The sequence below is a fragment of the Tamandua tetradactyla genome, chromosome 12 (assembly GCF_023851605.1).
Source record: "Tamandua tetradactyla isolate mTamTet1 chromosome 12, mTamTet1.pri, whole genome shotgun sequence".
Taxonomy (NCBI): Eukaryota; Metazoa; Chordata; class Mammalia; order Pilosa; family Myrmecophagidae; genus Tamandua; species Tamandua tetradactyla.
This window is the reverse complement of record NC_135338.1, coordinates 52,962,547-52,988,428: the sequence shown is the minus strand read 5'-3', so window position 1 is coordinate 52,988,428 and position 25,882 is coordinate 52,962,547. Positions and strand designations below refer to the sequence as shown.

Sequence of the window (25,882 nt, the reverse complement as noted above, 5' to 3'; positions counted from 1 at the left end):
CTAGATATCTGGTGTGGGGATCCAGGGCCTGGGATTCCTCTCCCCATTGAGAGCAGATCATTTCACGTAGCCACATATATGACCAGAACAGACACTAATGGTCACCAAATCTCCTCAGGAAGGGAGGGGGTGGTTGTGGAAGAAAGTATCAATGTTATCATAAAAAAATCATTGAAACTCCCTTCTTCTTTGATCATTGTTAATAATAAACCCCTGTGTCATGAGACCCTGCTGAAACTCTGTCGCACAACGTTGTCCTAAACCCTTATAAAGCCCTTGCACTCCCCCAACCCCTTTGCAGAGCACCAACTTCCATTTTCCACAGCCAGCCTCCACCATGTAAAATCCTCTCCTGTTCATAAGTCCTAATTAAAATTCATGTCTAACTTTGTGTCTGATGTGTTCTTTGGTCTTCAGGCTGCCCTGATCCAAGCCCTCCAAGAGCTGGGTTGGAACAACTGGTGAGCCATCCAGGAGACGAAAGAGCCAGCAGCAGTAAAGGGAAACTCCCCAAGAGAATCCTGAAATGGCTTGTAACATCTATCTGGGGAAGGACTGCCTAGACAAATGGAGACCACTGAGGGAGTACAGAGACACCCAGGACCTCCTGGCTCAACTGTTACTACTCCTGCAGCAGGCCACAGGACAGTTAGGATTTTATAAGGAAAAGGAGAGTTGTCAGGCTACCACAGCCATCACATGGCCCCTGTTAGGAGCTGTGTTTTCAGCTATGAAACAGGTACCGGCCGTTAAAGCTGCAGTTCACTGCCTAGAAGAATTTAACTTAGAAAGGGACTTTCGTATAGTCCAAGCAGACATGAAGGATGCATGTAGATGAGAGTTTAAAAATATTGGCATGCCAGTATGCTACAGTAAGAAGGTGTAGACTACCCAAGGGCAAGTGAGGCGTATCCTAACCTCCACTGTCTAGGACCCTAACTATGGGATCCTGGTGTTTTCTCTTCAGACAATGATGAGCCCCAGTCTGATGGGGATATTGAAAATGAGGAAAGGAAGCTTATTCATCCACTGGTCCAACAAAATTCTGCTGTAGAGATGGCTACAGGATACAGGATTGTTGTTAGCTTTCCCCAGTAGGGAAGGCAAACCAGAGGGCCACCATCAGATGTTTGAAGAATGTGAATGCTCTGTATGGGGTGCCTACACAAACAGACAGTGACTGTAGGACCCTTTTCACGGGGCAGATAAACCAATTCTGGGCCATGGATTAGGATATCATGTGGACATTCTGTCTGCCCTATAATCCCACAGATTCAAGCTGTTTTTTGTTAAAAAAAAAAAAAAAAAAAACAGCTAAAAGATGTAAAAGGTCCTTGCAACACTGCACTAAGAAACTCTGTCAAGCCTTAACTGGCTTAAATACACCACCATCAGCTGCAGCCCCAGATCCTATTAAAATGCTAACGGTGGGCTCTGAAAATACAAATTAAAAGGGCTAGCTGCTTTTACAGCCTAAAAGAGGGAATAATAATAATTTTTTTTCTTATGCCTCATACAAGCCATACGAATGGGGAAAATGAGGTCCTTTGGCTTTAATGCTGGCCTATGCAGCCACACTGGTTTGGGAATCTTAAACTCATGGAGAACAGAAGTCACCAAAAATATTGTACTCCGACACAAAAAAATGCCTGCTAAAGTTTTTATCACCAACCTGGGGCCTCCTACTCCCAAGGGAACATTATGTATAACTATGGGGACCCTTCTTATGCCTAGATTAATGTCACAGTGGGGGACTCTCAAGATTTGCAGGGGGAGACTATCTGGCATTTAAAACCTCCCCATTGATATGATTTCCAGGGAGGAGCCCTAGTCCTGGCATGGTGGAACTGACAATGCCTTCCTGACCAAAAGGGGGAAAAGAATTGTAACAAGGTATCAGTGGCTGAGAGAGTTCAAATAGAGTTGAGAGGCTACTCTTACCTAAGTTTCAAGTATTGCTAACCCCCCAACCAAAACTATTCCTGCCAACCCTGAAGAACACCTAGGGCTTTATCTGAGATTCTTCAAAGGTTCCCTGCACTATGATTACTTTCCAGAAACCTACAACCCCAATATGGATTTCCAGGTCAGATAAGTCCTGAAACTTAGAGGGGCCAGCCTCTTCAGAACATCAACCAGTTTCATCCCCCATCCCATATTATCGATAGCTCTTTCCAACATGAAAAAGTTAAATTGGGCATAGCCCAAATATCCCTAAAGATAGGGAGAAAGATCAAAGGAGAAGGTGGAGTTATAACAGAAAAGACAGGATTTAACAAATGAGTATGACTGCTGAATCATTATATTGATATTTCTTTTAGTCTCCATTGTCTTGGAGCAGCTAGAAGGAAAAACCTAAAATTGTGGAACTATAACCTACCAAACTCTGAAATCTATCTGTAATAATTGTCGCACTGTGCTTTGAAATTTATTGCCTTTTTATATATATGTTATTTTCACAATAAAATAAAAAAACTCCCCGTATTTTGTTAAATCAGCAGGAATGACCCTTTATTTTTCCCCATAAACATCTTTCTTTTCACCTGAGGCTCCCTAGCAAATACTTTCCTACAGTGGGTTTCAGCAGTAACTCAAGCCCACAATCGAACCCTGTGTTGGGTTTGTACAGACTTGCCATCTTTAGGCAGTACCAGCTTTCCTCAGACAGTGACCCTTACAAATCGGACAGTGTGGAATACCTTCCTGGCCTGGCAGATTTTGACGCATCGAAAAATCTGCTCATCTACAGGACTTTGTACATGGAGACAGCCCTATGTCCCTGCTGCTTCTTTGCCCCATACGCATAGTAATTAGGAAATGGTTTATTTCCTTTCTTGGACATGGCCACATCTCTTTGTGGGGAGCTCTTAGCGTTCTAAATAAGTCTTATACTGATGTGGAATATGGATGCAATATCTGTCCTATAGTCAACATAGTCTGCTGCATGGGGATGGATTGTGGGGATCCAGGGCCCAGGATTCTTCTCCCTTTTGAGAACAGATCATTTCACATAGCCATCTATATGGCTAGGACAGACATTAAAGGTCACCAAATTTTCTCAGGGGGGTGGTGGTAGAAGAAAGCATAGATGGTATCATAAACAAAGCACTGAAACTCCCCTCCCTTGATCACAGTTGATAACAAACTCCTGTGTCACAAGACCCTGTTCAAATTCTGTTCTCATATCCTCGTCTTAAACCCTTATAAAAGCCCTTGCAGTCCCCTCACCCCCTTTGTGGAGCACTAACTTGCATTTACCACAGCTGACTGTCACCATGGAAGATCCTCTCCTGTACATAAGTCACATCTAACACTGTGCCTGTTTGGGCTATGCAGATCCAACCCCCCAAGAGATGGACTGGAACATCTGGCTAATAAAATAACTTTGTTTCTAACTTTCCCTTTAAAGAACAAAATGACATCAATTGCATTTCCATTAGCTTTTGTCCTGATATACCTACATCTCCCTCTTGTGGTTGAAGTCAACTGCATAAACAATTTCTTCTTCTCCATCTTTGACTATTTTCCATATCGTTCCACCTATCATATGTCCAGCTGGCAGAGGTGTGATAGATAAGCCATGTCCTTTGCCTATGTCAAAAAGATAATGACAATATTCAGACTTCTTTTACAACCCTGAATAAAGGCTATTTGTTTGTGAGTTGTTTTCTAATAGATGATACACTCAATCATACAATATTTAAAAGTAAAAAGGAATCCAGTGAAAAACAAAACTCTACTGTCATGCTGCTACTCCATTTCCTCACTGGTGGCAAATATTGTTGCCATTTTATTATGTATTCTTATTTATGGTTATAAACAGAAGGCTAGAAATTGAACTTAAAAGCTAGTACATTTTAAATTATTTAATGTGAATTAATAAAGGTTAATATTTATACTGTGCACACATAGTATCAAGTGTTTTTATTTATGCTAAAACTCTAACCTGAAAGAAGATTTTGAATCTTATTATTGTAAAAAATTTATCCTTCAGAAAAATTAAGTACAAGCAGTACTGCTGAGACAATTGGTACTTCCTGGCTAAAGCTTCGAAGTCCATTGTTGCACTGTTTTGTCAATGCCAGCATCTTTATTAATGAAAATCCCTAATTAAATTCTCTCTATAGATGATAAATACACACTGAATATATGACTTCCTTACCTGATTAAATTAAATAAACTTTTAAACATCAAATTCAAGAATTCAGTGGTTTTCTGTTCTGTGTTGCAACAGCACTGACTTCAATCACTATTTTTACCCACCTGAGCTTGTCTCCTCACCCAGTGAGTTCCTAAAGAGTGCATCATATCACCTCTGTGCATTACACATAGTAAAAACTAAATAAATCTGTCCTAAGTCAAATATGAAAAGGTCTGAGTTGTTAACATTTTTAGTATTTAGTCTAGAATATTTTAAAATCCAAATGATTTGGGGCATGTTCACAGTTCCATACCAAAGCAGAAAAATGGCTAATTTTTATTCTTCAGACCATAGTGTTTATAATTTTTACTACAAATTCTCCTTAGTATTTTTCAGTAAATCCCATTATTCCAATTATTTGCTGCTAGAAACATTTTTTTACCTTTCAAATTCACAATCTGAGAGAATTTTAGCTGCTGTATTTTATCAAAGGCTGCATCCACATCATCTAATGTAAAGAGTGTGAAATCTTCTGTATTGTGTCGAGACTAAAAGAATAACACAAATAAAAAATTTTAAATGATCATTGTAGGAATGCTAAAATTGAAAAAAGAAAAAAAAAGAAAACTCTTTTAAATTACCTGATAAAGATCATACATGAACATCTGTCCCATTTTATAAACAGGAATGGTTGCATAGATAGCACAGTTCAGACCCAACTTTCCAACAGCATATGGGAGAGCGCCAAGATGGAGAGGATCGGGATGAGACAACAGAACTGCATCAATCTGGTGAACATGCCTAGGAGATACAATCAAAATGATTATCTTCTCAAATCTTGTTTTTAAGGGTAAAGGGAAGATATTCAAAATTAATTTGCTAATTCTGATTCCTGTTAATAGTCTGGATTAAAACTGTGGTAAGTAAATGAGAAAAATAAGAACTAAACTTTTGATGCCCCTGAAATCCAATTATTATTGCCCTCAGATACAAACATGGTAACTATAACTTGCACCTAACATTAAAGTGCATAGACACTTTAAAAAAATGAAAAATAAATAAGTTGATTTTGAATGGCTATTTCATATAACCATTAGTTCAAGTACTTAGCTTAGAATTTCAGGAACTGTTAAAGAGATGATGTTTAATCTGTCCAGTATTTATTACAGATTTTGGCCTTAGCTTTTTAGGACAGTAACTGACCACATATTCATTATAATAAAATCTCAATTATACAGAGAATGCATTTTGCTTCAAGTTCTAAGCTTTTAAAAATGTTTAAGTCCTCTTTCCTTCTGTAATTAACATAATAATGGGAACATAAATGAAATTTTATTTGATGAATTAGGATCCTTTTGCATCTCACAAGGCATTCTGACCACCAATTCTAGCATCAAAAGATATAGAAAATAGGTTAAATGTGATCTGACTGCAGAATTTTCACATGGAAAGCTTTTCCTCTCCTCAAACTCTTGCTCTTATCTAAAATTAGCACGCAGAATTTTTACTGAGTGATCCATCAGCCAAATAACAATTATCTTAAGATTCTGCTGAATTTCAATAAACACACTTAGTAAGTCACACAAAACTTTGGAAATTAAAATGTTCACTTCAACATAAGAAAATTAAGTCCTTTATTATAAATAAAATAAATCATAGTAGAAAAGCAAACATCGTAACTTCAAATTAGTACTGCAGTATAGATAAGAGAAGTTAATTTAAAAGTCCAGAAATATGAACAGTAAAAGTAACTTACTTCCTCAGGGAATCTATAATATCCATAGAAAAGTGTTCATCCCAACCACAGTCCAGTAAAAATCTAAATTCATCAACTTGGAGAAGATAGCAAAGAGCTGATTCTTCTTGGACCCCAGAGAGGGTAGTTAATTTGATAATAGATGTCATTTTTTGTCCACTAGCAACAATCTAAAAGGTTCTTTTAAAAGAAAAAGAAACTAAAATTAAGCATAAGAATGCAACTGAATATATATAATAGACAGTGAACAAAAATTAGATCAGGTTTTTAAGTGCACAAAAATCCCATCAACATAGAAAACAAACATTTTAAAGTCCAATTGCCATCATTGCTAACTTTAAAATGCAAACATACCTTTGTTGATATGTTCTTTTTTGGCTCCTGGTGTGGTTTAGTGTAAATTAAGTGGACTTGGGAATCAGAGATACAGAGTTGAATTTACTCTGTTGTGGTTTAAGACAAGTTAATTAACCTTTTCTCACCTATATATTTGGTCTAAAAACCAGATAAGTAATGCATACGTAAAAGTAATGTTGGAAGCTTTGATATAATGTATGAAGAGCTAGAACAGAGACTAGATCATTTAAGCTAGACTCTAGATTCTAAAATCAATGCTTTAGATTTTAGAGCTCTATGCTGTCACTCCTAAGTGCAGGTTGGCACCATTCTATTTTAACACACGGCTTACACTTGATTTTAACAGTATCAGTACCCATTTAGTCTCCCAGACTAAAATTCTGGAATTGCTCTCCTATCATCAATTTGGTCATCACTAGTTGAATACTTGTTGACATTTCAGAAATGTTTTACATCCTTACTGTCCTACCTCAATCAAGACACTCATTACCTTACCTGAATGATTTTAATTTCCTCATCTAGTTTTCATGTTCCAAGTTGATCCTCGATAACAGCAGTCAGAAAGACCATCCTAAGAATCAAATATTCTCATGCCCCCACTTTGCACAAAATAACCAATGGCTTTCCTGTTGACTACTGAATGAAATGTAAACCCCTTAGTGGGAAATCAAGCCCCTTCACAAGTTTATCTCAATCTATCCTTTGCTTCACCTACAATCCCTGCCCTGTGTGCTTAAGCACATTTATTTTCTCACTCTCCCTATGTACACCAAAACTTCTCAAGTCTGCATCTGTGTATTTGTCACCTCTTCATGACCGCCTCTTGAGCTTAGCAAATTTCTTTTGACCTTTCATGACCCAGTTCAAATATTAACTCCTTTTAAAACTTTTTTCAGTGTCCCCAAAGCTAGTTATTTTTGCCTCGCACAAAGTGGGCACATACACACAGAAAACTGTTGACTAGAAATTGACAATATAAAAGCACGTATTATAGTTAATCTTTGTATGCCATTTCAAGACCAAACACAGTGCTCAAATTCCTTCAGGGCAGTGATTTTGACCAACACTACTTCATTTCAAATATTTGTCACAGTTACTGGCTCTCTCAGCAATGATCATGCTTGTTGATGACAAAGTAAAGAAAACTAGGCAAAATCTAGGTAAAAACGGAGTCTGGGAAAGCACTGGAACTAACTAGGTGCCAAAGTCTATTACTGACTAGTTTCAGGGGAGCAGAGGTTTCATAACAGAGCCAAAGGGGTTGTAAAATAAAAGCATTATAGAGTACGGGCAAGTGATAACTCGGGTTCGCCCGGTCACAGGCCAGACCTGCCAAGGTTTACATCCAGTCAGACCTCCGGTTTTCTGCAGAGCATATAAAATAGCATAAAGTCAAAGAGAATGAGATCTGGTGAAACTGCAGTGATGGTGGAAGGGCTTGGGGGCTAGGGAGACAGGACGCGGGGGCGGGGGGAGGAGAAAGACTTTTTTAACAAAGCGTGATAACATCCTAAAGGTCTTTGGAGTCAATTAACTACAAAGACGCCTACTTTGTGCCCAGTGCTTAGTAGATTCGCGGTCTTTCAACCGGTGTCGACGGGCGACTTCGGGCGAGGAGGCTAAAAGGGACATGGAGAAAAACGCAGCCAAGAGACGTAGGAACTAAAGCTGGAGTCAGATTAACTCCTCCAGTGCCAACAGAATGAAAGGGGAGAGGAATACAGCAAGGAGGAAAGGAGCATGGGAGTGAACCGTACAGATTGCCAAAAGAGCCAAGAATTTTAGACCCATGAAGAAGACGTTTTTCTTTCCCTCGCTGAGCATTTCGGCCAGGAACGACCAAGACCGGCACAACGAAACCCCAGAGCTTGTCCCCAGGAGAGGAGGCTGTGTCTGTGTTGGAGCCAGGCTCTTCCTGAACTCCTAGGAAGCCCCCTCCCCCATCCAGGGGCTCACTCTTTTCTTCCGCCCCCACTTGCCTCATCAGTCCTCCCCCAACGCCGTCCACTGCCCTTCCCAACCCCTCGTCGAGTCCCGGTTCAAGAGCGAGGAAAATTGACGTTCACTCAGCAGTACCCGCGACGATCGGCAGGCAGAAGACCCGCAGTGGAGGCCGCCATTTTGAAACTACAGGCGACCCGCCAAGGCGGAGAAGACCCAGGGTGATACCATCTTCTGGGGACAAGGAACACGAAGCTGAGGGAAGGAGATGGCATTTCCACGCACAAGTCTCCTCACCTTGGACTGACGTTTTATTTTAAAAACATTTATGTCGTTTTCGAGCTAAAACAAGAACGAGAAGATTCACATATTAAAAGAAAGACGTACGACTTCCCGGCGTCACCCCTCTCTTCCTGACGAGTCCCGAGGCCGCAGCTTCCGTCGGCGCCGGTGGCTGAGCTCACAGCTGTCCTTGGTCGTGGGGTCGTGGTTGGCTCCGCGGCGGCTGGTGAGTTCTGGGGTTCAGGGCGCTGAGGCCCGCCGGGTCAAGTTGTGCAGGCGGGTGTGGAGGTGGGGTACGGGGTTCATCTCTATAAAAGCCCTCGGCGGTGATGGATCTGGTGATAGATCGCCCCGGGGCTGAAGCGGCCGAACTTCCAGAGGCCTTCGAGCGTGGGAGCCGGGAAAGAGGAGAGGGAACTAGCGTTTTCTTCTGGTGGACTACTGGGTTCACCTTTCCCTCCTGGAACTGTCAGGAAAAGGTATCTGAGGCTGCCATAATTGCAAAAAGTCTTTCGAGATACCCGGTGACTGCCCCTCACCGGACTGGGAGGAAACCGAGACTCAGGAAGGGATGCATGGGGCTGCTTATCCGCGAGCATTTCAGATTCGTCCAAGATTCAGCATTCCGTGTCCTCATTAGTTAGGATTGGAAGCTAACTTCATTCTTCTAAATCTCAAGCCCTCCTGCGCCGACCGTTCCGCAAGATATGTACTCTTTTGCTTAAAAACAAGACAAAACAATACAATATTTTATTTGTGCATGGTTTTTAGGATGTGTATACCTCAAGGAGTTTGATCCTTCGTGCATCCAGCATTGTTTCTTTATAGGTTAAATCGGCATTTTTGGGACAGTGCATATAAAGAGCCATGGAGACCAATTAGAAAGAATTTTTTTAAGTATTTAAATATAATTATATCTTTCAAACGTGAACTCGGAGTGACTTACAAAAATAATAGCAGATATAAAGAATCGTTTTAGGACCTAACTGGAATAAATTGGGTTGAAGAATAAGTAATATTAGGGGAAAAAATATAAAGCCAATAGTGAGGTTAATATAAATGTTTACTATGGACTTACTATGAGAGGCAGTAAAGCACAAGAAAATTGCTCGGACCAGAGAGCCAGACTGCCTGGTTACTAATGCTATCTCTTCCGTTTACCATATCTTTGAAACTGGACAAATGACTTTATCATAATTATCCCTGGATTTCCGCATCTGAAAAAAAAAATGCATTGGGGATGTTATATTGGTTAACACATACATAGTGTTGTGAGGATTAAATTAATGGATGTTTATGAAAAGCAATAGGGTGCTGGATAAGAGGGTGCTATAAAAAACTCAGCTGTTGTTAGAGGACAGCAGAAACATTTCCGATCTTGATCAGTTAACATGATTCCTAGAGTCCATAAGGTAAAAACCTGTTCTCCCATTTCTGAAGTGAAAGCACAATCTTTCTTGAGGGTCCTCATGTAAAGAAGACATTAATGTATTGTACATTGGCCTTAATAGCATCTTTAAGGATAAATAAAAGGAGTTACATAGGCCTGTGTCTGACGTTATATCTTAATGTAGATATGTGACAGAATGGCAGGTTGCAAATTAGTAAAAGTGCATGTACATCTCTCTTGTGGACACCCATGTCTAGAGCAACTGGTCTTTACTCCTTCCTTAAGTGCCTCCTGCACACTCTTCTTTCATCCAAAACTTAGGCTCATTTGACTGAAGCCTGACCCTAGTCCTCACTGCCCTTTCTTATCAGATAAAACTCACCTATGTTTTGGGGCCAATGACTTATCCCCAAGAGCCTGAGAGCCCTTCTATCCTTCTGTCCATTCTCGGAAATCATTCTACCGCACTTCTTATATCCATAAATCTTTGTCCTCCCAGGTCACCCACTGTCAGTAAAAATACAGTGTAAGTTGTACCACTGCTTCCAAAGTCCACTAAATGATGGATTGTACAATGATAGTGTGAAATGCCTGTGGGACTAAGAGTTGTCATTTATTTCTTAGGGGTGGAATTATGCTTCTTGGTGTTGGTTGAGACCAGGTTTGGATTCTGATTCTACCTTTGCTTTTTATAAGAGCCTATATGCAGAAGTGTCTCTAATCTCTTCTGTTCAGGGTAGGGTTAGACAAAACCAACTCCTTAGCGCTGGCCTTGTTGGAAGAATGCCAACGCTAATGGCTCATAGCCCACAGGTGGCCATGGGATTATTTGAAACAGTCTTGGGCTTGGGGTCAGCAAGTATGTTTTTGTGGTTGGTTGTCAGCCAGACATAAGGTGGAACAGACATCTCCTAAGAAAGTTGAAGAGCCTGATACAGATGAAACAGAATAGATGGCTACTCAGCCTCTGTAAAGGCCTATACTATTTTTTAGTAATTTGCAGTTTATCACTTTCAAAGTTACTTTATATTACTTGATTAAGGTGGTACATGTTATCCCCATATTTGACTGTCTCAGAATTCATAAAGCATGTAAGTGTCTGAGACAGTAAGCAATTGGTAGGCACTTGGTCAGTAGTCACAAAAAGTACTTAAAGATCTAAATGTAAATAATGCTACTTAACAAAGGCACAAAGCTGAAAGAACCACCATCTTGTGGGAAATAAGATAGCATAGATATTGTCGAAGAACTATTTGCTTCAGTCATCCAGGAAATAATTAGAAATACACTTCGTATAATATATAGTGATTGTGTGACTTTTAACTTCATGGCCTGGTATATAAAGAGTGTTTGATTGAAGTTTAAGAAACGAAAGAATTAAAATTATTTAGAGGGCGGGCCACGGTAGCTCAGCAGGCAAGAATGCTTGCCTGCCATGCCAGAGGACCCGGGTTTGATTCCCAGTGCCTGCCCATGTAAAAAAAAAAAAAATTATTTAAAAACCACTCTTTTAGAAGAGAGAGGCAGGAATTTCAGCTATATTCCCCAGCACACTGAGTCCTAACCATTTTTTTGTTTGTTTTTGCTCAATCAAGTCTTTTTTATTGCAACTTATCTTAGTATATTCACACATGCAAAATTCAAGGTAGTATAATAGAAGGAATATTGTTAAAATGGAATGGAAATACATCTGTCCCAAATTTCCAGATTCTAAAGATTGTGGTAAAACTAGTGTTCTAGTTTGCTAGCTGCTGGAATGCAATATACCAGAAACAATGGCTTTTAAAAAGGGGAATTTAATAAGTTGCTAGTTTACAATTCTAAGGCCGAGAAAATGTCCCAATTAAAACAAGTCTATAGAAATGTCCAATCAAGGGCATCCAGGGAAAGATACCTTGGTTCAAGAAGGCCAGTGAAGTTCAGGGTTTCTCTCTCAAGTGAGACAGCACATGGCGAACACAGTCAGGGCTTCTCTCTTGGCTGAAAGGGCACATGGCGAATGCAGCATCATCTGCTAGCTTTGTCTCCTGGCTTCCTGTTTCATGAACCTCCCCGGGAGGTGTTGTCCTTCTTCATCTCGAAGGGTCGCTGGCTGGTGGACTCTGCTTGGTGGTGCTGCAGCATTCTCTGCTCTCTCTGAATTTCTCTGAATCTGTTTCTCCAAAATGTTTCCTCTTTTATAGGACTTCAGAAACTAATCAAGACCCACTCAAATGGGTGGAGACATGTCATCCCTTAATCCAGTTTAACAACCATTCTTGACTAAATCACATCAACCAGGGAGATGATCTCATTACAGTTTCAAACATACAGTATTGAATAGAGATTATTCTACCTTTATGAAATGGGATTTATATTAAAACATGGCTTTTCTTAAGGGGCATATATCCTTTCAAACCAGCACAACTAGGCTGTGTGTCCTTTCCATTTTTAAGTACCTTACTACACAACGGTTACTTGACCCTATATGGGAATGTGTTTTCAATTCAAGAGATAGTAATAAAGAGCCTACCTAATATATAAAGCAGAGATTCCAAATTCTAAATTAAGGTAATTGCATTGACACATTAGAGTTAATAAAATTTAGATTATATCTACACAGATTTGATGATATAAATATCTATACTGCAAAAATATTGGCATACGTGGAAAAATTTCCTCTTTACTGACTGAATAAGTAGGGCTCACTACTGAATCTTTTTTTTTCTTTTAACTTTTTTATTGTAAATATAACATATGTACAAAACAAAGAAATAAAAAAGCAACAGTTTTCAAAGCACACTTCAGCAAGTGGTTACAGGACAGATCCCAGAGTTTTTCATGGGCTACCGTATGATCATATTTTTCCTTCTAGCTGCTCCAGAATATAGAAGGCTTAAATATTTTTTTATCATCACAATCGACTTTTTTCCTTTTTTCCTGTGAAAAATAACATATACAAAAAAGTTATAAATTTCAAAGCACAGCACCACAATTAGTTGTAGAATATATTTCAGATTTTGACATGGGTTACAGTTCCACAATTTTAGGTTTTTACTTCTAGCTGTCATAAAATACTGGAGACTAAAAGAAATATCAATTTAATGATTCAGCATTCATATTCATTTGTTAAATCCCATCTTCTCTATAACTCCACCATCACCGTTGATCTTTCCATATCTCTCTTTAGGGGTGCTTGGACTATGGCAATTCTAAATATTTGGTATTGAAAGGGTCTGTCACTAAAGCGGAGTAGGGAGATGGAACTATCTGATGTTCTGGAGAGGCTGGTCTAAATTTCAGGACTTATCTGGACCAGGGACCCATCTGGAGGTTGTAGGTTTCTGGAAAGTTACTCTAGTGCCTGGAACCCTAGTGGAATCTTATATATTGCCCTACATGTTCTAGGATTGACTGGAATGGTCCTGGTTGGGGGTTGGGAAGTTATGATAGGTAGCAAGGCCTACCTGAAGCTTGTGTAGAGCAACCCCCAGAGTAGCCTCTTGGATCTATTTGAACTCTCTCTGCCACTGATACTTTATTAGTTACACTTCTTTTCCCCCTTTTAGTCAAGATGAAATTGTTGATCCCACAGATCCAGGTCTGGATTCATCCCTGGGAGTTCTCTCTCACGTCGCCAGGGAGATTTTCGCCCCAGGATGTTTTGTCCCATGTAGTAGGGACAATGATTTCACTTGCAGAGTTGGGCTTAGAGAGACTGAGTTCATATCTGAGCAACAAAAGAGATCCTCCAGAAGTAACTCTTAGGCATGCCTATAGGTAGTCTAAACTTCTCCAGTACCTACATAAGCTTCACAAGAGTAAGCCTCATGATCGAGGGCATGGCCTATAGATTTGGGTATCCCTAAAGTTTGACACAATATCAGGGGATTCCCTGATGTTAAGGTTTACAGATTCTTTCTCCCCTCCCTAAGGGGACTTTGCCAATCTCTTCAATTATCTGCTTAATATACTCTAGGATGTTTCCAAGCATTACAGTAATCTATGCAGGATTAAAGGACCTCTTTCTTCTGTGCTCCCTGTGTTTCAGTTGTTCAAATGAGCTATACAGATAGGGTGAATTAGATTGTGCACTACAGAAAATTTCAGTTCCAGATCAAATAAACCTTTCTTCCTTTGGTCTCCAAGAGTATGTGTGGTTCTAAAATATAGACACTGTCTTCCTTATCCCTGTGTTCTGAATTGCTTTAACCCCAACCTGTTTGGCTTCATTCTTGTTCTAGTTTGCTAGCTGCTGGAATACAATATGCCAGAAACGGAATGGCTTTTAACAAGGGGAATTTAATGAGTTGCTAGTTTACAGTTCTAAGGCCGAGAAAATGTCCCAATTAAAACAAGTCTATAGAAATGTCCAATCAAAGGCATCCAGAGAAAGATACCTTGGTTCAAGAAGGCCGATAAAGTTCAGGGTTTCTCTCTCAAGTGAAAAGGCACATGGCGAACACAGTCAGGGCTTCTCTCTCGGCTGGAAGGGCACATGGTGAATACTGCGTCATTTGCTAGCTTCCTCTCCTGGCTTCCGGTTTCATGAAGCTCCCTGGGAGGCGTTTTCCTTCTTCATCCCCAAAGGTCGCTGGCTGGTGGACTCTCTGCTTCGTAGTGTTGCTCTCTCTGAATCTCTCATTCTCCAAAATATTTCCTCTTTTATAGGACTCCGATAAACCAATCAAGACCCACCCAAATGGGTGGAGTCATGTCATCCACTAATCCAGTTTAACAACCACTCTTGACTAAATCACATCATCCAGGGAGATGATCTGATTACAGTTTCAAACATACAGTATTGAATAGAGATTATTCTACCTTTATGAAATGATATTTTGATTAAAACATGGCTTTTCTAGGGGGCATACTTCCTTTCAAACGGGCACAATTCTTATATCTAAATATCAGGTTATATATATAAAACAGCCTCTCAAACTCCAGAAATAATAATTACTACTCTGGACTTAATGTGTCTGCTCTAAAAGCTTATAATCTAAGCACCTGTTTTTTTATAAGCATTTTCTAAAGATGACCATACTCTTGTTGTTCTTTTGTTTCTGGTTTCATTTGTCTCACCAAATGTCCCACATGTTCATTCATGTCATTGCATGCCTCACGACCTCGTTCCTTTTTGTAGCAGCACAACCTTTGTTCATAAGTATACACCATCGTTCACCAATCTACTTCTCCATCAGTTCACCCATCAGCCACCTGCATTCATCGGGCATCATGTAGAAGGTCCAAAGTACACAGTCCATCAACATTCTCAATTTTAGATAATTTCATTGTTCCCAAGAGAAAGAAAACCAATGAACACACCCTTGCCGAATAGGAAATCTAAACCTCTTAACTCTTTTCCCTCACCCCATTATTTACCTCTGCTGTTGCTGTGGTAGTGCTGATGGTTGCCTTTTGAACGTAGCTCATAGCATGCAAAAACCGTTTTCCCCCTGTACCCTGGACTTAAATACTCCTTATGCAAGAATCATGTCTTTGAAGTAATTCTTGAGAGAACTAATTCATATTTCTAGTGTGAGTCAGTGGGGCACGTCGGTCTATACATCCCCTTTCAATCGTGTTTGTCTTCAATATGGTAATATTACTTATAGACCCACTAGAGAACCACCTTCGCTCCTACCTATTCCCTCCTATCTATTCAACCTCATTGTCTAACAGTTCACACATGTGCTGGTTTGAAAGGATTTGTGTACCCTAGAAAAGCCATGTTTTAATCAAAATCCCATTTCATAAACGTAGAATAATCCCTATTCAATACTGTATGTTTGAAACTAATCAGATCATCCCCCTGGAGATGTGATTTGATCAAGAGTGGTTGTTAAACTGGATTAGGTGACAACATGTCTCCACCCATTTGGGTGGTCTTGATTAGTTTCTGAAGTCCTATAAAAGCGGGAACATTTTGGAAAATAAGAGATTCAGACAGAGCAGAGAATGTTGCAGCACCATGAAGCAGAGCGTCCACAAACCAGCACCTTTGGAGATGAAGAAGGAAAACACCTCCCAGAGAGCTTCATGAAACTGGAAGCCAGGAGAGAAAGCTAGCAGATGACACTGTGCTCACCATGTGCCCTTCCAGCTGAGAGAGAAACCATGACTGTGTTCACTATGTGCCTTCTCACTTAAGAGAGAAACCCTGAAATTCATCGGCCTTCTTGAACCAAGGTATCTTTCTCTGAATGCCTTAGATTCAACATTTCTATAGACTTGTTTTAATTGGGACACTTTCTCGGCCTTAGAACCGTAAGCTAGCAACTTATTAAATTTTCCTTTTTAAAAGCCATTCTGTTTTGGGTATATTGCATTCCGGCAGCTAGCAGACTAGAACAACCCAACTCTAGCTTCTATGTATCTCTAAGTCCCTTATATTCTGTATTATAAGCCTCTGACTATACCTTTATGCTGGTCATAAAAATGGAATCATACAGTATCTATCCTTTTGTGTCAGGCTAATTTCGCTCAGCATTATGTCCTCAAGGCTCATCCATCTTGTTATGTGCTTCAGAATGTCATTTTGTCTTACTGCTGCATAAAAGTCCATTGTATGTATATACCACATTTTGTTGATCCACTCGTCTGTTGATGGGCATTTGGTTTGTTTCCATCTTTTGGAGATTGTGAATAATGCTGCTGTGAATATCGGTGTGCAAATGTCTGTTTCTGTCATTGCTTTCAGCTCTTCTGGGTATATACCAACTATTGCTATTGCTGGGTCATAGGGCAACTCCATATTTAATTTCCTAAGGAATCACCAGTCATCCATAGTAACCTCACCATTATATATTCCCACCAGCAGTGCATAAGTGCCCCAGTTTCTCCACATCTCTCCAACATTTATAGTTTCCTTTTGTTTAATAATAGCCATTCTTAAAGGTGTGAGGTGGTTTGTCATTGTAGTCTTGATCCGCATTTCCCTTATAGCCAGTGAAAATGAGCATCTCTTCATGTGCTTTTGAGTCATCTGTATTTGCTCTTCAAAAAATGCCTATTCATATCTTTAGCCCATTTTATAATTGGGTTGGTTGTTCTTTTATTGTTGAGTTGTATGATTTCTTTGTATATACAGTAAATCAAACCTTTGTCTGATATGTGATTTCCAAATATTTTCTCCTGCTGAGTTGGCTGCCTCTTCACCTTTTTTGACAAAATCTTTTGAAGTGCAGAAGCATTTGATTTTGAGGAGTTTGTCTGTTTTTTCTTTTGTTGCCTGTGCTTTGAGTGTAAAGTTTAGGAAGCTACCTCCTCTTACTAGGTCTTGAAGCTATTTCCCCACATTTTCTTCTAGAAGCTTTATGGTGCCAGTTCTTCTACTTAGGTGTTTCATCCACTTTGAGTTAATTTTTGTGTAGGGTGTAAGATAGGGGTCATCTTTCATTCTCTTGGCTATTGATATTGGTTCTTCCATGCCCAATTTTTGAAAAGACTGTTTTGTCCCAATTCAAAGGATTTGGGGGCCTGTCAAAAATCAGTTGACCATAGATTTGGTGGTCTATTTCTGCACTCTTGATTCAGTTCCATTCATTGGTGCTTCTACCTTTGTGCCAGTACCTGCTGTTTTGACCACTGAGGCTTTATAATAGGTTTTAAAGTCAGGGAGTGTTAATCCTCCCACTTCGTTCTTCTTTATTAGGATGCTTTTAGCTATTCAGGGTCTCTTTCCCTTCCAGTTGAATTTGGTAGTTAGCTTTTCCAAATCTTCAAAGTTTGTTGTTGGAATTTTGATTGGTACTGTGTTGAATCTGTAGATCAGTTTGGGGGGAATTGACATCTTAAGTATATTTAGCGTTCCTATCCATGAGCAGGAAATGTCTTTCCACCTATTTAGATCTCCTTTGATTTCTTTTAACAATGTTATGTAGTTTTCTGTGTACAAGTCCTTTATGTCCCTAATTAAGTTCATTTTTAAGTATTTGATTGTTTTAGTTGCTATTTTGAATGGAATTTTTTCCTTAACTGACTCCTCAGCTAGGTCATTGCTTGTGTATAGAGATGTTGCTGATTTTTGCACATTAATATTATATCCCACCACCTTGCTGAATTTGTTTATTAGCTCGAGTATCTTTGCTGTAAATTTCTCAGGATCTTCCAAGTATGGTATCATAGCATCTGCAAATAATGAGCGTTTTACTTCTTCCTTTCCAATTTGGAGGCCTTTTATTTCTTTTTCCTGCCTGATTGCTCTAGCTAGAACTTCTAGCACAATGTTGAATAATAGTGGTGATGGTGGGCATCCTTGTCTTGTACCTGATCTTAGGGGGAAGGCTTTCAGTTTTCTCCATTGAGTAAGATGCTGGCTATCAGTTTTTCATATATTCCCTTTATCATATTGAGGTATTAACCTTTGATTCCTATCTTTTGGAGAAAAGGATGCTGAATTTTGTAGAATACATTTTCAGCATCAGTCAAGATGATCATGTGGTTTTTCCCTTTCGATTTGTTAATGTTCTGTATTACATGAATTGATTTTCTTGTGTTGAAAACCATCCTTGTGTTCCTGGTATAAAGCCCCCTTGGTTATGGTGTATAATTCTTTTAATGTGCTGTTGGATTTAATTTGCTAATATTTTATTGAAAATTTTTGCATCTATGTTCATTAGGGAGATTGGCCTGTAGTTTTCCTTTCTTATAGCATCTTTACTGTGGTATTAAAATGATATTAGCTTCATAAATGAGTTAGGTAGAGTTTCTTTTTCCTTGATTTTTTTGGAAAAGTTTGAGCGGGATTGGTGTTAGTTCTTTTTGGAATGTTTGATATAATTCCCCCATGAAGCCATCTGCCCCTGGGCTTTTCTTTGTAGGGAGATTTTGATGACTGTTTGAATCTCTTTAGTTGTGATTGGTTTGTGGAGATCTTCTATTTCTTCCTGAGTCAGTGTAGCTCGTTTATGTGTCTCCACGAATTTGTCCATTTCATCTAAGTTGTCTAGTTTGTTGGCATATAGTTGTTCATAGTATCCTCTTATGATTTCTTTTATTTTTCCAGGGTCTGTGGTAGTGCACCCCTTCTCATTTCTGATTTTGTTTATTTGTATCCTCTCTCTCTTTTTCTTTGTCAGTCTTGCTAGTGGTCCATCAATTTTATTGATTTTCTCAAAGAACCAACTTTTGGTTTTATTGATTCTTTCTGTTGTTCTTTTGTTCTTCCATTCATTTATCTTGGCTTTAATCTTTGTTATTTCTCTTCTCTTATCTGCTTTGGGGTTAGTTTGCTGTACTTTCTCAAATTCCTCCAGCTGTGCTGTGAAATCCTCAATTTTTGCTCTTTCTTGTTTTTTAATTTAGGCATTTAAGGCAATAAATTCCCCTCTCAGCACAGCCTTTGCTGCATCCCGTAAGTTCTGATAAGTTGTATTCTCATTTTCATTCCTCTCCAGGTAGCTAGTGATTTCTCTTGCAATTTCTTCTTTGACCCACTGTTGTTTAAGAGTGTGTTATTTAATCTCCATATATTTGTGAATGTTCTTGTTCATTAATGGTTATTGCAATCCAGCTTCATCCCATTGTGACCAGAGAAAGTGCTTTGAAAATTTTCAGTGTTTTTAAATTTAGAAAGACCTGTTTTGTGCCCCAGCATATGCTCTATCCTGGAGAATGTTCCATGAGCACTAGAGAAGAATGTCTATCTGGTCCTTTGGGGTGCAGTGACCTTTGTATGTCTGTTTGGTCTAATTCATTTATCAAGTTATTTAACTTCTCTGTTTCCTTGTTGGTCTTCTGTCTGGTTGTTCTATCCATAGAGGAGAGTGGTGTATTGAAGTTTCCTGTTATTATTGTTGAAACATCTGTTGCTCCCTTCAGTTTTGCCAGTGTCTGTCTCATGTACTTTGGAGTTCCTTGAGTGGGAGCATAAACATTTGTGATTGTTATATCTTCTTGGTGCATTGACCCTTTAGTTAGTATATAGTGTCCTTCTTTGTCTCTTATGATGTCTTTACGTTTAAAGTCTGTTGTCTGATATTAGTATAGCTACTCCTGCTTTGTTTTGGTTACAACTAGCATGGAACATCTTTTTCCATCCTTTCACTTTCAATCTGTTTGTATCCTTGTATCTAATATGAGTCTCTTGAAATTAACATATAGCTGGATTATGTTTCTTAATCCATTCTGCCAATCTGTATCTTTTAATTGGTAAGTTTAGTCCGTTAACATTCAAAGTTATTACTGAAAATGCGTTTCTTGATTCCACCATCTTATCTTTTAATTTTATTTGTCAGATCTATATATTCTTTTCCCTCTTTCTCTTTGTATTTAAATTACCCTTAGTGATACTCTTCAATTCTATGCCCACCTCCAGGCCTCCCTCTCCTGTCTTGTTTTTTCAGCCAGCAGAACTCCTTTTAGTATTTCTTGTAGGGCCGGTCTCTTATTGACATATTCCTTCAGGACTTCTTTCTCTGTGAAAACTTTAATCTGGCCCTCAATTTTGAAGGACTGTTTGACTGGGTACAGAATTCTTGGCTGGAAGTCTCTCTCTTTCAGGATCTTGAACGTATCATACCATTGCCTTCTCAACTCCAGGGTGCTAGTTGAGTAGTCTGAAGTCATTCTTATTTGGTTTCCCTTGTATGTAGTCAGTTGTTTTTCTCTTGCTGCTTTCAGGATTTTCTTCTTCTCTTCAACATTTGATAGATTGATTATTATATGCTTTGGGGAAGGCCTATTTAGATTTATTCTGTTAGAGTTTGTTGAGCTTCTATGACTTGTATTACTATGTCCCTTATGAGGGTAGGGAAGTTTTCCCCCATTATATCCTGAACTACTCTTTCTGGCCCTTTACTCCTCTCTTCTCCCTCTGGAATACCAGTGATTCTTATATTTGTGCGCTTTGTTTTGTCTATCATTTCCCTGAGTTCCTATTCAATTTTTTCTATCTTTATTGCCATTTGCTGTTTTGAGTCTTTGAAATCAATTATCCTGTCTTCTATATCACTTATTCTTCTGTCTCTTCAAATCTGGTGTTGTGTGCCTCTAGTATGTTTTTTATTTGGTCAACAGAGTCTTTAATCTCTGTGATATCTGCTGTTTTTCTGTTTATTCTTTCAAATTGCTCTTAATGCTCTTCTACCGTCTTCTTGATTTCCTTTATGTCCTTTGCTATCCCACTTATTTTATTAAATAGAGTTGTATTAACATCTTTGATTAGTTGTCCCAACGTCTTTGTCTCCTCTGGTGTTTTAATTTGGTCATTAGGCAGGGCTTTATCTGTCTGCATTGTGATATGCTTAGTGATCTTCTGCTGTCTTCGTGGCATGTAAATATCTGGAAATTTACTTTGGGAGTTGATTTCTCTCAGTAGTCTAAAGCCTTGTGTTTGTGGGATGGTTGTACAGCATGGAGCAAGGCTCGAGGTGTGGCACTTAGTACGGTGATTTGTTTCAGGGCAGGTATAGGAGCAGGTTGCGGATGTTATGCTGATGCTTGTGAATGTGGGTGCCCTGAGGCCAGGAAGGATGTAAATGTGCAAGTGCACCAGTCTGGGGGTTGTAACTGTGCTGTGCACTGATCTAAGGCATGGGGCCCTTTGTGCACATGCATAGAACTGTGGCAGAAGGTCAGCTTTGTGCCTTTGTGGATTGAGGGCAGATGGGACCCAGCGGTACAGGTCAGCACTTTCTCAGAGCTGGGAAGTGTGGCTGAAGGCTATGCGCATGCACGGTTCTAGAACTGCTGTAAAGTGCAGTTCCCAGAGCTGAATGACATGATTGGGGGCCCGTGCGCATGCATGGTCTTGGAAGTGCCATGAATGGATGCACAGAGCTCAAGCAGGGCAGAGTGAGGGTGTGCAACACTATCAGCAGGGGAGAGAAGGGGGATAGGTATACCCTAGGTATGGAGGTTAGTGCCTGCAGCCTTTATGTACTGGCAACAGCCTGCAGGGAACAGGGAGGGGGAAGTAGTGCTTGGGAGGGATATAGAAGAGGTGATTTGGGCTGCACTTGGAGTGGGGGTGTGGGCAGGTATGTACCCTGGGGGCTGGTGTGGTGGGGCCTCCTGGAGCCTGGGGAATGGGAGCTGGTGACGGTGTTTGGGTAGGTGGGGTGTGGTGTGAGTTGCTGGTCATGGGGCTATGCTGGTGAGGGTAGCGCGCCCAAGGAATGCAGCCTGGCTTACTTCCTAGTCCCAGGCTCCCACCCTTGCACTCCTGTGGGCTCTGTACCTCCACGCCAGGCTCTAGTTTTCTGCCTTTCAGTTCCTTGTATTCTGCAACCAGCGGCCGCATGTGGTGCAGAAGGCTCTCCTAGGTCAGCTGCACTCCTGAATTGCCACCTCCATCGCCCTCTCGTGCTTCTCTAACTTTTCCATGGAGCAGGGCTAATCTTGAGCTATTCTATTTCACCATCTTTCCAAAAGTTGTCAGTCTAACCACTTTTTTTTATATTAATTAGTACTTCTCTTTCCAAGCAGTTGTCTATGTCTTTTCAGCCATTGTATATGACTTGCTCATTTTTTGTATAAACAAGGTTTTTATTGAATTAGTGCAAATTTATCGTCCACATACTGACTAGTAGCTATTCCTTCTCATCCTCTGCCTTTTGGAAACACACTTAAAAACTCTTAAATCCACAAATAACAGTTCACCAAGGGGGTCTCTTAGAATGCGATATAGACAGAGCCAGATTTGGAGCAGACCTGAATTTGAATTCCAGCTCTGTACTTAAAAGCCATCTGGGTTTGACCTATCTGAATCCCATTTTTCTTATCTACAAAATGGGAATAATAATTGTTATTTCACATTATATAACACAGAGATACAGATATATATATATATATATAAAATGGCCTTGGTACCTTGTAGGTATTCTGTAAAAGTTAGTTCCCTTTTCCCCTTATCTTTATAGAGTTACTTAACAGATAGTCAGATCTCCTGTGACATTGAATATTATCTTTTCATTTCCTTTCAAAAATTAGATTTCAGTAAATCACAGCTTTACCTAAAGAATTCTTTTTCTGCCTAAATGTGCTATTGTATTTGTTTTAGCTACTGACAAGGTCTAAAAATATTTTACATGTGTAAAAATTCTAAATACTAGGAGGATAGAAGTAATCCATTTCTGCTGGCTGAATTTTCTTCTACTTTTCTTCATTTCTGTGTGCTAAATCATGAGATTACTGGTGAAGTTGGAAATAAATTTTAAGTTGACATTAATGCCGTGTAATTTTTATACTAAGCACTGCTTATGGAATCTTTATCAAGGAGATACTACGTATCATACTACATTCCATTGTCAAGCAAATTTCAAGAGGCTTATGCTTTTGACATTTATCTCATACATTCTGTGCTATCTTGTTTCAGATGAAATTTTTTTTCAAAGGGACTTTTATTTCTGATAATCTTTTTATTTTTCTGTTTTACATGTTTTGGTTTATTTTAATTTAATTTTTTAGCAATTATGGTGAATTTTCTTCAGATTGTACGGGACCACTGGGTTCATATACTTGTCCCTATGGGATTTGTCTTCGGATGTTATTTAGACAGAAAGAATGATGAAAAGTTAACTGCCTTCCGGAACAAGAGCATGTTATTTAAAAGGTTAGTCTGTGCATTTTTTAACACCAGCAATTGACCAACTTTGGGGAGTATTTCTCTTGATATTGCATGTGCCAAAAATAAACAGAAGTCTTTGCTTTGTATATATGTTATACTATACAATAAAAAAAGTTAAAAAGATAAAATAAACAGAAGTAGTAAGTTTTTCTTGTTGAGAACTTAGAGTCAAGCGATATCAACTTTTTAGTCTTGTTGTTTAATGCTTGGCTAAAACTTTAGGATTATTACCAGTGGAATATAAAGTCTTCCATTTATGAACAGTCTGTTCACAAATCTTTGGAAGTCCCATTTTTTAGAGTTCAGAGTACATTCACTATAGAAATAAAGTTTTAAATCAGCTTGCTAAATCCTACCCTCTGTACTGCTTTCATATATATAATAGTGACTTTAGTGCTCTATTCTTCACATTACAACCCAAGAGCTTTTAAGGAGATGAAGTGGTTGAGTAATCAAAGAGCAACAGACAGCTGCCTTTTCCTAGTGTGTCTCTAAAGATGTCTCCTCTGGCAGCATCTGGGGTTAGCAAGAAAGTGGTATCTGTTGGTGGGTGTCCATGCTAGGAGGGAGGAAGCTCAAGGCAGGAGAATTGAGCTGCACCTACAGTTAATATGTAGAGGTGGTTCACAAGTCAGGGATCTTCAAAAAGTTGAACTGGAAAGGGTCTAAAAAACATTAAAGGAAATCATGAAAAGGAATTGGCTTTCTTATAAAGATAGACTAAGAAACTACAGTTCTAAATCGAGAAAAATTAATTTGAAGACATAGAAGTTTAAAATTATGAGAAAGTAGAATGATTATGTTGACTCTAATTTAAAATTTTTAAAACAATATTAGATAATAAAATATTGCATTTATATTCCTTGGACTTTCTCTTGTGTCTCTTTCTAAAAGTTTTATTTATCCTTTCTTCTTTCCTTCCTTTTTTCTTCCCGTACAGGGAATTGAGACCGAATGAAGAAGTTAGTTGGAAGTAAAGTCTGCAGCTGAATTACAGAATGTTTACATTTTTAAAGTTATGGAAGAAATAAAATACTTTCATTATTTGATTTGAAGACTGTGAAGTGAGATTCTTTTTATGCTGAAGTAATCTCAAATTTAAAGTAACAAGCGCATTAAAAATCCATTAACTTAAAAAGTAATTTTTGGGAGGTGGGGCAAGAAGGCGGTGTAGGGAGGTGTGTAATTTAGTTCGTCCCCTAGAGCAGCTACTAAATAGCCAGAAATTGTCTGAAACAACTGTTCGGGGAACTTCTGTGACTAGACACACATTGTGCACCAGCCTGGAGTGGGTGGAAGGGCTGAGATCACAGCACAGAACTGTAAGTAAGTCCCTGTGCTGTGGAGGCTTGCACCATCCCCCCCGTCACAGTAGGCTGTCTTAGAGTCTCCCTGATGGGAAAAAGAAGCACTCCTTACTTCTGAAAAGGAAGGTGTAACTGAGAAATTAAGTTCTAACAAATTATTATGACTAATGATTCATGTAGATAATTCTTTTTAGTTTCTAGTATGTTAGAATAGCTAGAAGGAAGTATCTGAAATTGTTGAAATGTAATCAAGTAGCCTTGATCTTTGATAATGACTGTATAACTATATATTATAGCTTTTAATGTGGGGCTGTGTGATTGTAAAAATTTTGTGACTAAGGAAATGGAAATTACGACAACAATGAAATGCCGCCATAAACTTATTAAAATGGATAAAATTTAAAAGACTGACTTTGCCAAAGTTGACAAGGATGTAGAGCAACTTGAACTCTCATACACTACGGGCAGGAATGTAAACTAGCTGCCAGTATTTTTACCACCTGGAAAAAGTTTAGCAGTTTCTTAAAAATTTATACATAAACCTGCATGACTCAAGCATTCCACTCTGAGTTATATACCCAAAAGAAATGAAAGCATATATCCACAAAAGACTTTTACATGAATATTTGTAGTGGCTTTATTTGTAATAGCCAAAAATATTCAGCAGGTGCATGCACAAATACATTGTATTAAATCCATAAAATGGAATTCTGTTCTGCAATAAAAGGAATGATCTACTGACACACATAACAACATGGATGAATTTCAAAAAAATAATTATGCTGAGTGAGAAGCCTGCCCATGAATATACTGACTCCATTTATATAAAATGTTAGAGATTGTAAAATAATTTATAGTAACAAACTAGATCAGTGACTGCCTAAGGAAAGGAAGGTGTGGGATGGAGAGGAAAGACACAAGGAAACATGGGTATAATATGTTCATTATCTTGATTGTGATGCCTTCCCATGCATACAGATGTCACCTGTTAGGCAAGTATGTGTCAAGATTGATCAAATTATACACTTTAAGCATCTGCAGATATTCTATAATATTTGCATTAAACTGTAAAATCCATTTTTAAAAAAAGGTATAGATACTTTTGAGGTACAAGATACTGGAGAATTTTTAAAATAACACTAGAGAAATAGGATATGTC

The 25,882-nt window shown here is 38.9% G+C and overlaps 2 protein-coding genes across 5 annotated transcripts in view; one reads left to right on the top strand and one right to left on the bottom strand.

Annotated features, from left to right (window-relative positions):
* CPSF2 (cleavage and polyadenylation specific factor 2) overlaps window positions 1-8,409 on the bottom strand; it is a 33,383-nt gene extending 24,974 nt beyond the window's left edge. Inside the window, exons 1-5 of one of the 4 annotated variants that reach the window (XM_077123386.1) lie at window positions 8,234-8,409; window positions 5,898-6,077; window positions 4,783-4,942; window positions 4,584-4,689; window positions 3,462-3,591 (exon numbers count right to left, since the gene is read on the bottom strand). In XM_077123386.1, the coding sequence (XP_076979501.1) occupies window positions 3,462-3,591; window positions 4,584-4,689; window positions 4,783-4,942; window positions 5,898-6,046 (545 nt within the window). In that variant the 5' untranslated portion in view covers window positions 6,047-6,077; window positions 8,234-8,409. The other 3 variants (XM_077123383.1, XM_077123384.1, XM_077123385.1) reach the window with 3 other exon arrangements.
* A 161-nt stretch (window positions 8,410-8,570) lies between these two features.
* On the top strand, window positions 8,571-24,465 carry NDUFB1 (NADH:ubiquinone oxidoreductase subunit B1). Its single transcript, XM_077123388.1, has 3 exons — window positions 8,571-8,703; window positions 23,257-23,401; window positions 24,357-24,465. Exons 2-3 carry the CDS (start codon window positions 23,262-23,264, stop codon window positions 24,391-24,393), a joined length of 177 nt encoding a protein of 58 aa, XP_076979503.1. The 5' UTR covers window positions 8,571-8,703; window positions 23,257-23,261; the 3' UTR covers window positions 24,394-24,465.
* Window positions 24,466-25,882: the final 1,417 nt, after the last annotated feature.